Here is a 16,632-nt window from a genome sequence, read left to right as displayed (position 1 = left end):
AACATAAGATATAATTATTTATATTGTAACCGTTTCAACCTCCACAAAATACCACATTTGTTCTTATTTTATTTACCAGTTATTATTAATGAATTATTGTTGTTGTGATTTCACATACATTGTGTTTTGTACATGTAAACAATAATGATGATGATTATAATAAAAATAATTAAAACTGTGCTGAAAAGTACACTTTATACATCGAAATTAAAGGCATTGTCAAAAAAAGAACACACATTTACAATAACTTTATGCTTAATACTCACATTTATGTGTGTTTGAATGTTCTGCCATGTTTAGCACTTGGAGCAGATGTGAAGTGGGAGGAGAATTTATACGTGCGTCACCTCGCTCATGACTCATCAGGAAGCCTCCTCCCTCCTCGATCCTCGACTCCTCCCGGTGCAATTAGAGAATTGAGATGTCTTACAATATGGCTGAGCTCGATCGGTTTCCGGGTCATAGGATGGAGGATAGAGGAGCGAGGAGACGAGGAGGGATATTGAGAAGCACCCCATTTCACTTCTTTTAATTCCTCCGTCCTCGCTTCTTTTCCTTGTTACCTTCCTTAGCATCCTGAAGGGGTGGAACCAAGATGCGAGAATAGGAAACGAGGAAGCACAAAAAAGAATTGAAAAGCACCCCTTAACAGTAAGTACTCCAGCCCTCGTTCAGTAAGTGATGACACTGCGCAGACCGCTCAGAACATGACATCAGAGTATCGCGGGAACTTACTTTGATATCATCGGCCGATCGGTGGATGCAGCGTCACCACTTAAAGTCGAGCACATCTTGGCCCGGTTTCACACACAGCCAAGTCTTATTGTAAACCCGGACTAACCCTTAGTTAAATTAGGATTTTTTTTTAAAGCCCAAGTAAAAAACATTGATGGTGTTCATCTTGATAGAAAACAATGGCGCGGACATACTTTAAGATGTTTTTGGTCGAGTTATTTTCAGTTAAGACTGCTCAAACAGTCATTTTAGTCTGGGATTGACCTTAAACCTTGTCTGTGAAACCGGGCAATAGTGATCTTATCAAAACTAAAGCATTAAGCAATACTTTAAACTCGGCTAGTCGCACAAAGGTAAAACTAAGTGTGTTTAAGGAAAATAATAATGGACCGTGTGTTTTTGACACTATGAAATACCACATCATCATTATAAACTTTTTGTCAGTTGTAAGAGAAACGGACGGGACAATTTTAACTTTCTGTAATGTTTTCCAGGATGCTCCCTCCTACCAGCGCTAGGCGGTGCCCCGTTCACCGGCAATCCCAGCATACATCGCGCCTTCATTAGCATTTATCTACAGGAGCTGCGTGAGACACAGTTAGAACAAGATAACGACATACGTATTTAAAATATACCGTAACGTAAAGAACCAACGACAAAATGAGCGACAGCGAGAAACTGGACAAGCAGCGACTGAAGAACTTTAAGAATAAAGGGCGAGATCTGGAGGTAAAGTCATTCACGCGCGCTGCTGTGACGTCGATCAATTTTACAGCGAATTCACAAAATAAACCAACATACATACATACACGTCGGCGTTATGATCTCTCACCGCTGGGTTTTCTGGATGAAATATGTTAACATACGATCGTTTGTTTGACGGTGGAGTGCTTATATCGTACAAATGGGTGAAATGGCGATGTTAGCCGAGCGGCTAACGTTAGCCAACTGTGCCCTTACCTCAAGCGTAGCGTTCAAGTCCAGTAGCCTCGAGCTAACAGAACACGCATCACAGCACGTGAATAAAGTCTACTTTAATTTACCACGAGAACATTTTAGAGTTCCGTGAAAGCGTGAGGTGCGGCTGTGTTTAAAGGCCTCGAAATTGAAGGCCCGCGCTGTAAAACATGCTGCGAGTGTTTGCATACACACACTCACTAACTAACGTATTACAACACCGTATATACACACACATCGCATATGACGGGAGTTTGTGTGTTCGAGTCATGCGTGGATCCGATGTTATTAAGAATGTAATTTGTGTGGGTCAGTTTATCATCTTCAGTGCTACGCTAGGGTTAGCCGCTAGCTGGTTAGGATCACATTTACACAACAAAACAAGCCGCATACCGACACACGCATTCATACAAATGAGGGAAGATGCATGGCTGATGACCGTTGAAATGGTTTCAGGTCATGTTGACCATTGGTAAGGCGGTAGAAAAACAGATTTGTAACCGTTATTCTCAATAGAAATGTGTGTTTGAGTCACCAACTTTAGGGGACATCTACTTTCGATTCACAGACATGACGTGCATTTCAACATTATATTCTACAGGAATATCTAAGAATTACCCAAGTGAGATTTTACAGGTCTTGAATGTAGTTAAATGTAACGTTATATATGTTTGAGGGTCTGCTGGTGTAGAACACCGTTATTATGGGTTTTATTATGAGACGGAGGGAGGGCGGGAGTAAGTGACACATCTCAATTGAATGGATCTCTTTCAGTTTTGGATTCCTTGATAGAGAACCACTTTGTCTAGTATGTTTTCGCTGTTTGGGAACACTTCTGACCACTGTGAGAGGTGATGATCTCTATTAATGAAACGGTCTCTCACATGTGAAAGCATAATGTGACAATGATAATGTCACGTTTAAGGTATTTGAGGGATTGTTTTCTGTTTGGCTTTTGGTGTCATGTGCTTTGATTGAGGCATCTTTGGCCAATTTGTTAGCAAAACAATTTCTTCTAGTGGTTTTATCATCACTTGCAACACAAGTCCAACCATTTTGACTGAAACTCGAATGAAAGCCAACGGTAACGATCGCATTACAGTAGCCCTGTCTGAGTATATATTAAGGATTCAAGACGAGAACATTGGCGACCATGTTGGAAGTACTTTATGATTTGTAACAAAAAGCCCCTACACGAAAAATCCCTAAAATTTATATAGATTCACTGTTCCTTACTGGTGAAGCCATCTTCCAGATTCGCCCCCCCTGAAAACAGCTATGCATGTACTTTTTCTATGAACACTTTGTTTGATTGACAGACTTGAACAAAATGTGATCCTATAGCTTATTAAAACGTCTTTTTTTGGTGCATTGAAACCGAAAGGAACGATAAGTTTGTGCTTTACATAACAGCTGAAGCTTGTGCCTTGTTGGTTTCTTGGAAACAGATTATTAAACTCGATGCAACAAGATTTTCTAACCAGGGATAAGATAAGAATTTTAAATGGATTGAAGATTTGATATGTTAAATTAGGATTTTTCACAGAAACAAATCTTAAGTGAAGTCCTAAGATAAAAAAATATGTCTGTAATATGTTTTTATGCGACCTCACCTGAATCTCCAAACTGCACTCGTTCGTTTTCCTGCACTTGGACCATCTTAGATAAACTATATTACATCATGTGAATTCCTCACATTCTATCTTCTTAAATGTTCTGCCCAAACACACCGCCAATGGTCATGTGACGTGCAAGTAATGAAGTAAAGGCTTGGCTTGATGTTGAAATGTGTGATGGAGATATATCAGACTGTACAGTACTGCTTGTAATTCAATGACTGTAATGTTTTCTCCTGTACAGACGATGAGAAGACAGCGGACGGAAGTGGTAGTTGAACTCAGAAAGGTAATGACTCATAAAGGTGCCCATTCATGTCTCATCTCTTCACCTTTAGTGGCTCTTTTGAATGCTCATTTGGTTTATGTGACAAATGGATGTTTTAAAACGACAAAGATTTCACGAGTTCACACATGCGTTGGAAATAGTGACTGCTGGTCTGAACAGATGCCTTGTGCATTGTAGAACAAGAGAGATGAACACCTCCTGAAGAGAAGGAACGTGCCACATGAGGACGTCTGTGATGATTCTGATGCTGATGGAGATTTCAGATCAGTAAGTTTCTCTCATCATCATTATTCTAGAGTTCTGTGTTTCAGTAATCCTGATGTGTGTTTTCTTTTCTTCATGACAGCAAAACACATCGCTGGAAGCAATAGTGCAGGTAAGTGTGAATAAGATTTAAGAGGATGTTTGGTGGTCCGTAGGAGGTGGTGATGATGATGATGTGAGTGTTGTTGTGTGTGTTTGTAGAATGCCACCAGTGATAACCAAGGCATTCAGCTGAGCGCTGTGCAGGCCGCTCGGTGAGTATTCTCTTGTATTTCCCAACTCGTGTGTTGTGCTTGAGCTGTGCGATGTGAACGTTGTTTTTTATCCCCACGCTATTTCTCAGGAAACTGCTGTCGAGTGACCGCAACCCTCCCATAGATGATCTGATCAAGTCTGGGATTCTGCCCATCCTGGTGCACTGTCTGGACAGGGACGACAAGTAAGAATCTGATAGCCACAGATCCAGTCTCACGTGACTCCACCTGTCTGGATGCCATGTGTTCATCTTTGTGTTTCTGTTTCATGTAGCCCTTCTCTTCAGTTTGAGGCGGCCTGGGCTCTCACTAACATCGCATCGGGCACGTCTGAGCAGACGCAGGCTGTGGTGCAGTCAAGTAGGTTTTCACTACTACACTTTACTCTTCAACATTAGGGTTGATTCCAACAAATGTTTCACTTTCCTCATGTGACTCTTGCTGCTCTGGGCTGTGCATTGTAAACAAATATTAACAATGCTAAGAGGCATAAAACCTCGGCCTGCACAGATCAGACTAGCCCGACTTTATAACTGTTGCTCATGCTGTATGAAGAGGATGCCTGGTTTGCGCAGACCTGCATGACTTTATAACTGTATAAAGAAGACAAGTGTCTGCGCAGCTCGCGTTGTATAAGAAGACGCGCCTCACTTGAAAATTGTTTTATTGAATATAACATAAGAATACAATCAAGCCTGACTTTATAACAGTGAAGCTGGCGCTGTACAGATGACACACCCCAGAATTGATAACTGCCCAGCTCGCGCTGTATAAAAATGTGTGTCTTTGCTGCTCCTGCCAGACGCACCTCACTTTAAAATGCTGTAGGTGATGTCATCATCCATCGTAAGGTTTCACTTTAGACATGTTCCAACCCTATCTCATATAATAAGGAATGATATGTGTGACAGATAACGATGTCATTGTTTAACTTGATGTTTTGGGTTCATAAATAAGTGATCTTGATTTCAAGATTTCTGATATAAGAGATTAAATCTAACCCTGTTGGCATCACAGCTCAGTAAGTTTGATCTACAGGAACCTGAGGTCAATGAGTGACCCCTCTGGATGTGTCTGTGTGCAGAGCTGATGTTTTGCACTCATCATTATCATCATCTTTTTCTGTGTTGATGCAGATGCGGTTCCTCTGTTCCTGAAGTTGCTGCATTCTCCTCATCAGAATGTGTGTGAGCAGGCCGTGTGGGCTTTAGGGAACATCATTGGTGAGTGCAAACTACATGTGTGTGTGTGTGTGATTTTTAAAGTGTGAAGGTGTTTATTTAAGAGCGTGTGTGAAGGCTGTGTGTGATGGTGGTGTTGTAGGGGATGGTCCGCAGTGCAGAGATTATGTCATCAGTCTGGGAGTGGTCAAACCTCTGCTGTCCTTCATCAGCCCCTCCATACCCATCACCTTCCTCAGAAACGTCACCTGGGTCATGGTGAACCTGTGTCGTCACAAAGACCCACCTCCACCGATGGAGACCATACAAGAGGTACGAGCGTGAGGAATGTGTGCAGTCTGAGCGCTTAACTTCTCCTTGTCCTCTGACTGGAGGGTTAAGAGATTGAAGCTTATCTGATGTAAGAGAACAGATGATGACAGAAGTGTGTGTGTAACATCGTGACTGTGTCTCATACAGATTCTGCCTGCGCTGTGTGTGCTCATTCACCACACTGATGTCAACGTAAGTGTTACGTACACACACACATACACACACCGATTTCAGTATAAGTCAAGGGTGGGCAAACTATTCAGCATTGTGTTTGAGTTATGATTTTTTTTCAAATGAAATTCATTGAAACACAAGAGTGAGCACAGAAAAATGACCATCCAAAAACTTCATAAGCATGAAACACGATATGCTACGTGTGAATGGAGTGGTGATGATTTGTGTTGTGTGTAGATTCTGGTGGACACCGTGTGGGCTCTGTCGTATCTCACCGATGCTGGCAATGAGCAGATTCAGATGGTCATTGACTCTGGGATTGTGCCGTATCTCGTGCCATTACTCAGTCACCAGGAGGTGAAAGTTCAGGTACGACGGAGCCTTTTATATTCCCTGTCATTCTGTGTGTTTAGTGCCATAAGGAAAGTGAGGTATGGTTTTCCTTGTGAAGAGTGAAATGAGCTTCTGTGACAGATAAAGAGCAGCTTGGATCTGCTGCTGTGTTCTGCAAAATGACTTTCAACACTTTTATTTGATCAGCGAAAGCTCAGTTCTCCATCAAAATGGAAAAAATCAAAACGGTTTGTGTGTGTTTGCAGACGGCAGCGCTGAGAGCGGTGGGGAACATCGTGACAGGAACTGATGAACAAACTCAGGTTGTGCTGAACTGTGATGCTTTGGGTCACTTTCCTGCTCTCCTTACACACCCTAAGGAGAAGATCAACAAGGTACAACATAAGCCTCATGTCACCCTCAGAAAGAAGTTGAGAAGTGTTGGATATGATTACAGCAGAGGTGTGGCGCTGGTGCGAGTGATGCGTGATTGGATATAACAACTGTATAGATTTAGATATGATGTTAAGAATTAAGTCCTTTAAGTGTGAATGTGTGTGTGCTTGGCTGATGGGTAGGGGTGTCCGAGATCAAAGGTCACGGCTGATACAGGAGTGTATCTGAGGCAGCCGCTCACAACGAGGCTTCTCTGTGGTCACGCCAATGATTAAAGCCTCAGTATCATTCTCACCCTTGAGCCGCCAGCGCCACGACCTTGAATGTGTCTGTGACCTAAAATCCTGCAGTCTGATCCCTGACCCCTGTGACCACACGCACGCCCATGTCCTGTACTCTGCCGCTGATGTGTGTTGTTATGCAGGAGGCGGTGTGGTTTCTGTCTAACATCACCGCTGGGAATCAGCAGCAGGTTCAAGCGGTTATTGATGCTAATCTGGTGCCCATGATTGTTCAGCTGCTGGACAAGGTGAGTGATGACCTTTAACCCTCTCTAATAAATTGTTAAGGTTTTCCATTCATGTTCTTACTGATGCTCTTGTGTTTTACAGGGAGATTTTGGAACACAGAAAGAGGCAGCGTGGGCCATCAGTAACCTCACCATCAGCGGCCGGAAGGAGCAGGTACAAACACACAAAAACACGTCTGTACTTTTTAGATGTCATGTCAAACGAATTTCAACTTTTATCAATGTAAGTTTCACAGCAGTGGAAGCCCCCGAAAGCCGGCCATGTGTTAAAAGCTTTTCTTTACAGTAGCAAGTTGGCACGGGTATTTCTGTTATCAAAAGCACGTCCCTAACACTCCTCCCATCCTGTAGGTGGCGTATCTGATCCAACAGCAGGTGATTCCTCCGTTCTGTAATCTGCTGACAGTGAAGGATGCTCAGGTGGTTCAGGTGGTTCTGGACGGGCTCAGTAATATTCTCAAGATGGCTGACGAAGAAGCAGAGACCATCGCTAACCTCATTGAGGAGTGTGGAGGTGAGAGGACACATGATGGATGATGGAAAGGATTCTTTTACAGTGGGTCGCTTGAGGAGAGCTTCAGCTTGATGATAATGTTTTAATCTGCTCAGGTTTGGAGAAGATTGAACAGTTACAGAATCATGAGAATGAAGACATCTACAAACTGGCTTATGAAATCATCGATCAGTTCTTCTCATCTGATGATGTAAGTGTGACACTTTCACATACCTGCCAATTTTCTTGTCAAGTTTGTATCTCGTTCTGAATGCTGATGTTCAGTTCTGCAATAATACCATGTATTCTGTGTCTTGTCTGCTAATTCTTTGTTAAACTGGTTCAAAATGAGTCATTCAGGAACTGAATGAATCGATCAACATTTTCACCTGTCTGATCACAAATGACACTGTAAACATCAATAATAGCTTTAACTTGGCAAATGACCATGGTATAAGCCATATAATCCACGGTTTCCCCATAATTAAAGGATTTTAATGCACTCTGCTTGGCGTCGGGTGTACTTTGGCCTCCATGTCGTGCATTAAAACCCTTTAATGTCATAGTGAGAGCGAGAGGTGATTTGCTGGTTCTAATGTTCAAACGCAATTGACTTTGTCATTGGTTACTCAAAACTGCACTTCCACCATTTTCACGAGCATGTGACGCGTAACAATTAAATTGAGGATACACGAATTGAATCAAGTAATCATGACACACCTGCTGCTGACATGCATATAAAGCTGCTATTGAACGATGAAAGTGCTTTATAAATCAATTGGAGAGAGAAACGTTTAAGATAAGCCATACACCGAGTGTCTGTGTAGTTACAATACACACAGACACAGTATATACATTTTACATTAGAGCTTTTGCAATTGTGTGTAGTTGTGGTTTACAGAAAGCTTACTCCAATTCATCGAATGGTCGCTAGTAGGCCTGCAGTGGTGGTCAATTTATCAACTTATTGCGAAATATATATACTTGACGTCCGTAGTTTTTGGTGATGCAATATATCGCCATTGTGTTTATTTATGCATTTGTTTACATATAAATGAATGCCATTAACATTTGATCCGAATGCACTAGTGATATTCTCTATAGTCAGATCGTTCTATCGCCAGCCTGTGGATCGCAGATACACGATAGTATCAAGTAGGGATGGGCCGGTATGATAGTCTGACGGTGTGATAACCTTGAGCGAAACTACCGCGGTTTCACGGTGTCACAGCATTACTATTGCATATCCTCAAATGTGTTTTTTTTTTATTAAAAACAACGTTTGTGCCTTAACCTGTAGCTCGACAATAATCAGAAGTTCAGAACATAATTAATTTTCTGTAAAAAATAATTTTAAATTGAAGAAAAAAAGTCACTTAAGTGAGCCTCAACCTGCAGCTCAACAATTAAAACAATTTTGTAAAAAAGCAGTCATCGAATCAGCAGCTGAACCATGTTTTTGGAGACATGTTTAGTTTATACACATTTATTTTTCAGTCAAATTCACCTAGTCATAGTTCATGTTGGGCTAGTTGAATAGTCATGTTATTTGCCCCTGTAGAAAGCCAAATAGTATTTATTCTGGCTTGACTTCTTTTTTGAAGCTGCTAGCGTTTTACATTATAATCCTATGGAGTAAACGTCCGGAGCGCTTTTTTAAAGTCAGCGTCTGCATCTTTTTCTTCAACTCAGAGCTTCTGTTGAGGTTGAAAAGGTTCATTTTTCACAGCTAACCAATGACAGAGACCTCTTGTTTCTATAACAACATTCGAGGAACGTGATTGGTCGAGAAGGCCCAAGCTCTTTTTTTTTTTTTTTTTATGGGAGTCGAAACGCCCGTCGGAGCATAGTTTTCTATACATAAATTTCATTTTCACTTTCAACAACCTTTGATTGCATTTCTAGCGAGAAATTAGTGTTGTAGTTTTTAAATATGTGATTAGTTATTGCATAGACTGTTTCTCTGGGCTGCCTCCGTGCACAGACGCAGCCTATGAAGTCATGGCGTTCGGCTGCTGTTTTTAACAAAACGATGACAGCGTTTTTATTTAAATGCGTCTTTCGATGGGGAAATCCTGCACACAGGTGACTGTGTCTGTGACTCTCACTCACTGACTGCTTGCACCAACCGGAGGGGGAGGGGCCACGTGGCTTGTTACGCTCTTCGCTGCTCACAACCTGAGAGATTCCTGCACTTTCCGTCTTTAAGGATGAGTAAAAAAACTGCGACTATCGCAGGAACGGTATAATAATATTTTTTTTGTGATTTTTGACTCAGCTGATTTTTTTGAAACCTCTGTAAACCGGTAATCGGCCCATGCCTAGTATCGAGGTGCGGGGCAATTACGCATTTATCCATGACAATAAAAAACAGAAGCTTTACGTGTCTAGAAAATGCTCAGGTGTGACTGAAATTAGCATTCTATCAGAGTTTAAGTTCTGTGCAGTTGGCCAAATTGTTACTTACCACCGCAACCTTTTAAACGAGAGAAAGTAAACTATTGCTATAAGTCAATATCATTCATCCGAATGCGTCATTGATGACCACATGAGCTGTTATTACCTGATTGCCAAACGGAAACAACTCATGCGCTAGTTTTAAACGCGCATAGCACTTCCTGCGCTGCCCTGTGTCTTTGTGTTAAATGCAGGAATGCACACACAGCGGCAGCTGAAAAGACTCAGTTATATTGTGTTTTCCTGATAAATATAGCCGGTTCGGAATACTGTAGTAGGCCTTGTCAGCTTTGTGTCAAAGCCACAAACCTCCCATTCCAATATGAAAACAAGGAGCGCATGAACAAGATGCTCTACTCTTTAAATACGGAGGTAACGAGAACAGCAACACAACTGATTAAAACAAGTCACATTTGGTGCAGTAGAGAGGTCTCAAAGAGAGTTTACTTAAGACATGTCAAGAATTTCAAACAGCGTTTTTGTTCCTCTGAAGTGCACGTCACCATGAAACACTACTCAAAAAGTCATTCCATATAAAGAGACATGGGGTCTTATTCACTAAGCATGCGTGCGCACAAACTTGTGCGTGAAACCTGCGTACAAACATTTTCATGAACAAATCGTGATTTACCAAATGTTTTGTATAAAAATTTAGTCTAAATATAAGAAAAAAGATAGACGTACACAATAATCACGAGTCTATCTCAATAATGACAAAATGTATGTATCATCTTAGAAAAATAATTATATACTTTAATATGTTTTGAGGACTGTGCACTTGGAATTACTTGCAAGAGCGTGTCTGTAGGCTGCATCACGTGGGGTTACCTGGAGTAAATTTGACTTGTGGCTGGGTGTTTTTTTATGCAAATGACTAAACTCGTACACGCCGCTACCACAATAGGCCTAGCGACTAGAGAAAAGAGCAGAATCTCATTGAGCACCATGTTAAAATCCCCAACTTTATAGCAGAGAAAAACATGTTTATGGCCTGCTACAAAAAGACTTTTGTCTATATAGATAATTTTGCCTTTCATGACAACTGAAAGGTAATTTTTTTTTTATAACTCGTTCATTTAAAGGGATCATCGGATGAACATTTTCAACCATGTGGCATCATTTATTAGAGTCTTTATTAAATGTCTGTAACAATTTTCTGAAAAACACTACGACCATTAAACAACAACCTTTTTGCCTTGTCATAAACACCTATACTTGCACCAACCCGTTTTGGCGTATGTCTCTTTAGATGCCTATGAGTTACTGTGCACCCCATCCCTTTTCCATCCGGGGTATTGACACAATGCACATATAGTGTTTCCCAACGCTGGTCCTCGGGTAACACCTCCCAGAATGTTTTCGATTCAACTCGACTGATTCAACTCATCAGCTTGTTGGTGTATTAATTAGAGAGACATTTCAACATTCTGAGACGTGTGCCCCGAGAACCAGGGTTATTAATTAATGCGAATGAATGGTAGGTAATATTATAAGAATAAAAACCGATAAGAGCGTTCTAGGTTATGGGATTCTGTTCTTTTTCCCAAAGGTGTGTAACAGCGCCACCTGCGGTACAACAGTATAAACACTGATTGCCGTAATAAATCGTTTGGCGGGGAACCTTTTTTTTTTTAATGACGAGATAAATCATCAATGTCGGTGAAAGAGAAGAAAATATTAAAAAAATAAATTCCAGATATATGACTCCTATCACTTAACATCCCTCTCTTATAATCATTTTCATCTCATGTAATACCTAATAGTGTTACAATAATCAAAACAGGCTTGACTTTTAAGCTCTATCAAAGCTTTTTCTTTTGCAAAACAAAAAATAAGATTACTGTAATTATATGATTATTGTTGTTATTATCATTACTATTAATATTGCATTCTCTCATAAAAAGATTTACCACTAAGTTAGTTAGTTAGCTCTAGATGGAGAACAGTCACCTCTCTCCTGCTCCGGGATGTTTCCTTTTTAAATGCTCCAGCATGCAGGTTGTGCTGCCGTGAAAGGCAAGTTCCGCCTTGCATGCATTGCGCACAACCGCATTTTTTTTGTTTTCAATTTGATAAAGCTTTCCCTCACTTAACTTGTTTGCTTGCGTTTGTACTCCGCCATAATTCTCGCTGTGTTTCCTTCTACTGCGATAGCATTCGGGAAGGCTGCATTACACTCTAGCGCTACAGTGCCGTAGCGGTCAAATTATGATATTGCAGGCCCTTAAATTAAGTCACGTAATCAAACGACTACTCGACAACAAGAATATTTGTCGACAATTTATTTATTGTTGACGTTGTTGACAATGTCAACTAATCGTTTCAGCCCTAAAGCTGATTATAGCACATACAGAACATTTTAGATTTTCATCCAATGGGTCCTTAATTATATTAAGTCTTTAAATTCAGCATAATTAATGGCCCGGCCACTTGAGTGACGGGTTGTTCCAGTAACCAGGCCCCTCAGCTCTAACCATGTCCCTTCTCTTTACCTATTTTTGATTATCCTGGAGTGACGCGCTGCTATGATGGAGTCGGACGCCTCCTCCCACTTTGAGGCTAGAATACACTACACGACTTCTTTTAAACTGATTTAAAAAAAAACTTGACATCACACACTTGCAGACTTTTTGAAAGTTTTCAGTCTAGACTGAAAATCTGTGCAAAAGTCTTGTAGTGTATTCCAACATTTCTGCTTCAAAAGCTCATCAAAAATCAACAGATGACGTCACAGACACTACGTCAATGTTTAATGCATTTTATGAAGCCAACGTCAGATGATTGTTTGACAATGTGTTAGCAGTTCAGTTGTGAATGTAATTGTGACTGATAACTCTTGATCTCTTTCAGATTGATGAGGACGCTAACCTGGTTCCTGAGCCCATCCAAGGAGGAACGTACGGCTTCAATTCCTCTACCAACGTGCCAGCAGAAGGGTTCCAGTTCTAGAAGATGACGTGAAATGTGGAGTTTGGTTTGTGATGCAGCACTCTGTTCAACATTAACAATAATTAGGCGAGCGAGCGAGAGAGAGTGTGAGGGGAAAAATGAGATCAGTTGTGCATGGCTGGTGGGATCCACGGCTGCATCAAATCCAAGAGAATTTGAGTTCTGAAGGAAACGCTCCACGGGACGTTTGAGATGGCTTTGAGTGGATGCGAGTGCGAATGAGTGCCTGACGACTACGTTTCAAACGACCATCAAACCGAACGCTCGGTGAGCGAACTTCACTAAAACGATCTGCCGTCTGTCTTTTCAAAGAACCAAAATGAAAATGAGGAAGATGTCACACATTAGAAATCAGAGGCAAGAATAAAGCAAAACCTCACCGACACTTCTGAGGTCACCTGGATGATTGTGTGTTTGTGAATGTGTGCGTGTATGTTTGCGTTCATCTTCAGCGCTGGAGACGGATCTCTCCCCGCACACCCGCGGGGGTTCCGCCTGGGTGGACGTAACAGTGTGCGTGTGTGCGCGCGGACTTGATTGACTGACTGGACAAATTTACGACTGAATGTAAAGATGCAGCAATGAGTGGACAACGAGAAATTCAACAGCGTGTGTGGAGGGTGACCAATTTGGCGAAATATGAATTGGCCTGGAATAATCAGTCAACTTCAATGGATTGACTGGACATCAGTGATCTAAAGAAGACAATGTCATGACGTTCTTTTCGTTTTTTTTTTTTTTCATAATTGGTGACACTGGAGCTCTGGGCGTTGAGAGGATCAGTCGTATGCCGTTTGGCCCTGGTGTGTGTTTTTTTTTTTTTTCGTCTTCCTCTGTTTAGGCTTTTATTTCATTTTAGTTTCTTAGTGCTGGTGTAAATACATATAAAACACGCTGTGCACAGTTGTACCTTTGCACAATCTTGGGCTGTCGTATGTTTCAGACGCTTTCTGTTGTCATGAGGGGAGGGATTACACACATGGCCATTTTATGTGTGAGCGATTCCTTTGCATGTGCTTAACTACAGCATACTTCATTTTAGTGAATTTTAGTTTGAGTGTAAGCTGTTTTTTTTTAAGAGAAACTGCTGTGCTGTTTATGTCATAATTTTTATGTCTCTGCCCACATCTGGCCCTGGCCGACAAGCAGTTCTTCACCATGTTGCACATGTTTTCTTAATTGCAGGCGCCCTCAAACCCGATGTGTAGATCTTTATTTATAGATGTCCAGTGTTGAGCTACAGCAACAGATACATACAGGAATAAATGACACCGATCACTTTCCCACCATTTTTCAGTTTCTTTTTGTTTTCATAACCTCTTGATGGCCATATTCTGTTTGATTTACACCCCCCCCCCCCCACCGCATTCCTTGTTTGCAAATATGTAGTTTCAAAGAATAAACTAGATGGTATACATACCCTGTTGGACATAGACTACAGGCTCTGTACCTATTCAAATAAATATTCAAAGTCTGTCTGATTTCTGTTGTCATTTCTGTGACTTTAAGGGATAAGCAAACAGCATTTACAGTAAACCTGCACCGCAGAACAGATAGAACTGAGGATTCAAACCCTCAGCACAGGCCTGTTAATGTGCGTATTCAAAGCGTACTGTGTTGAGCTTGACAAATATACTTGTTTAAACCACTTGACGTCTTTGTTAACATCAGAATGTTCTCTCATAAGCATAGCTCAGGGGTTAGCAACACCTGTCCTAGAGAGCTACAGTCCAGCAGCGTTTAGAAGTTAAAATGAGATTTATAGCAGTTAAAAAAAAACTGAATATGCTTAAAAATAATGAAATCTGACAAATAGGATCTCAGTTGAATGGGCATTACCCAATAAATGCCCAGATAGAACAGGTGCGTCTATACTACTTAAGTACATTAAAATCTTAGAGGTCAAATGTATTTCTCAATTGTAGTGGAGTATGATATTATGCTTGGAGAGTTGAATGAAGTGGAACACATCTCTTCCTGAAGACGTCTTTGCGAATGATCAGGGTGTTGAAGTTTAATATGGGTCACTTAAAAATCAAAGAGGTAGTTTGTGATATGGCACCTATTGGACCCAATACAACTATTGTTGCTTCATCTTTAATTAAACATTTTTTTTGAAGCTTTATTGAACAGCTGGTCTCACAGTCCAGCTCATCACTGCTATGCAGTGTTAACCAGGGCTTGAGGTGAGGAAAAGGTTCCAGTACTGTCTTGTACATGTTTCCATATGCAAATTATTACAACATTTGACATTTCTAGAATGAAAAACTGTATTTGGAAATTGCTGGTACAACATATTTATTTACTAAAGGAGCCATTTGCCAAACAACTGATTTAATAATGTTAAATACAAATTTGACCAAACAATAGTCATTACATTATGTGTGACAATAGTTCTGCATTCTATTGAATTCTTCTGTTTATTTAATCCATCATATACACGCATTCATATCTTATGCCTTATATGCTATAAACGTATTAGTTATGTTTTAGGTATTTTAAGTACAATACACATTACATTATGTGACAAACCACCTAAGTTTCATTTATAACCGCAGAATCCACAAAAGACAAGTAGTTTGTATCTCTGAAATCTTTACATTTGTATTTTTAAACCGTTGGCTTTCTGTTTGCATTCTCACATCTCATTACACAGTCACGGTCATAAGCGCCCGCCTGCAGACTGTCTCTTCAATTTGATTGGCTGAACGTTCTTGTCTTCTTATTTAGTCTTATTTGCTGAACTGCTGCTGTCCTCTGTGATTTTATTGGCTGGAATTCCGGAAAATCTGCTTGATTGGTCAATCTGTTGAAATTGGTTATCTCCGCGCCAAAGACACTAGATGCAAAGCCTGCAATCTTTAAGCATAAGTAATAGTCATCAGGTGAACATAATTTAAAGTATTTGGCAAATTTCCACACAAAAATGTTGCATTGATATAGTCTGTGTCTCAATCAGTTCAATAGTTAGGGCACTGACCAGGAAGTCTGCCATTTTAAGGGCTGTCTCTTTCGCAAAATCCTTCCAGTGCACTGAAATGTTCGTACCATAAAAATCCCAAAATGCACTGCAAAAAACAGGGAGCATCGGTTTATTACCGCCCGATGTTTTGGTTTCAAATGGACAGTTTGTATAAAACAGCGCATGCACAAGAAAAATGTTGAGCTGTCTGAATCCGCTAGGTGACATACTTGCGCATGTATTGAGATCCGCACATATTCACGGTAGAGTACGCTTTGGGAGGTATGTGGACACGTGTGTGTGTGTGTGTGCGTGTGACAGAGTGATGCGGAAAATGACCCTTACCCTATGCCTCACACATGCTTTCACAGCCTGTGTTGTGTTTCACTTGCTTCTGAAGACCCTGTGGTGAATTGGTGCTCTTTAACTGGCAGAGGACTCTTCTCTCTCTACTTCCAGCTCAATAACAGCAAAGTTTCCAGCATAGTCATGCCATACTTTTCCCTCCATGCGACGCAACATAATCGCGCCATACTTGCCACTCCCTTCTGGCTTTTTATACTCTCCGTTCATTGATTGCTTCCAGAAACCATGGTCACACTGTTACATTTTCTTTTAATTTAACTGAGCAGTCTTTGGGCTCGTCAATGTACTAGTAAATAAATGAAGAAAGCAGGACCAAGTGCTTGAGGGAAAAGAGTTTAGTGAAGGTGGTAGTGCACCATGGTTCT

The 16,632-nt window shown here is 40.9% G+C and overlaps 1 protein-coding gene across 2 annotated transcripts; it reads left to right on the top strand.

The window, feature by feature from the left end:
- Window positions 1–517: 517 nt before the first annotated feature.
- Window positions 518–14,420, top strand: kpna4 (karyopherin alpha 4 (importin alpha 3)). Of its 2 annotated transcripts, XM_056756401.1 has the most exons (18): window positions 759–1,088; window positions 1,230–1,464; window positions 3,553–3,597; window positions 3,775–3,864; window positions 3,944–3,973; window positions 4,063–4,115; window positions 4,205–4,300; window positions 4,390–4,475; window positions 5,252–5,338; window positions 5,439–5,608; window positions 5,756–5,800; window positions 6,020–6,151; window positions 6,382–6,510; window positions 6,936–7,040; window positions 7,123–7,194; window positions 7,392–7,554; window positions 7,650–7,744; window positions 12,841–14,420. In XM_056756401.1, the coding sequence occupies exons 2-18, from the start codon at window positions 1,396–1,398 to the stop codon at window positions 12,937–12,939; spliced, it is 1,566 nt and encodes a 521-aa protein (XP_056612379.1). In that variant the 5' UTR covers window positions 759–1,088; window positions 1,230–1,395; the 3' UTR covers window positions 12,940–14,420. The 2 variants fall into 2 exon arrangements, with proteins under 2 accessions (XP_056612380.1, XP_056612379.1); XM_056756402.1 differs by lacking the exons at window positions 759–1,088; window positions 1,230–1,464 and adding an exon at window positions 518–651.
- Window positions 14,421–16,632: the final 2,212 nt, after the last annotated feature.

This window comes from Triplophysa dalaica, chromosome 9 (assembly GCF_015846415.1).
Source record: "Triplophysa dalaica isolate WHDGS20190420 chromosome 9, ASM1584641v1, whole genome shotgun sequence".
NCBI lineage: Eukaryota > Metazoa > Chordata > Actinopteri > Cypriniformes > Nemacheilidae > Triplophysa > Triplophysa dalaica.
The sequence above is the reverse complement of the archived record's forward strand: the minus strand, read 5'-3'. Positions and strand labels throughout refer to the sequence as shown.

What these genes read in the sequence shown, in the direction of transcription:
- kpna4 (XM_056756401.1), top strand. Translation starts at nt 1,396, where the DNA reads ATGAGCGACAGCGAGAAACTGGACAAGCAGCGACTGAAGAACTTTAAG. An exon ending in GGCTTTAGGGAACATCATTG is followed by an intron (nt 5,339 to 5,438) that starts GTGAGTGCAAAC and finishes GTGGTGTTGTAG; the next exon opens with GGGATGGTCCGCAGTGCAGA. An exon ending in TCAGCGGCCGGAAGGAGCAG is followed by an intron (nt 7,195 to 7,391) that starts GTACAAACACAC and finishes CCCATCCTGTAG; the next exon opens with GTGGCGTATCTGATCCAACA.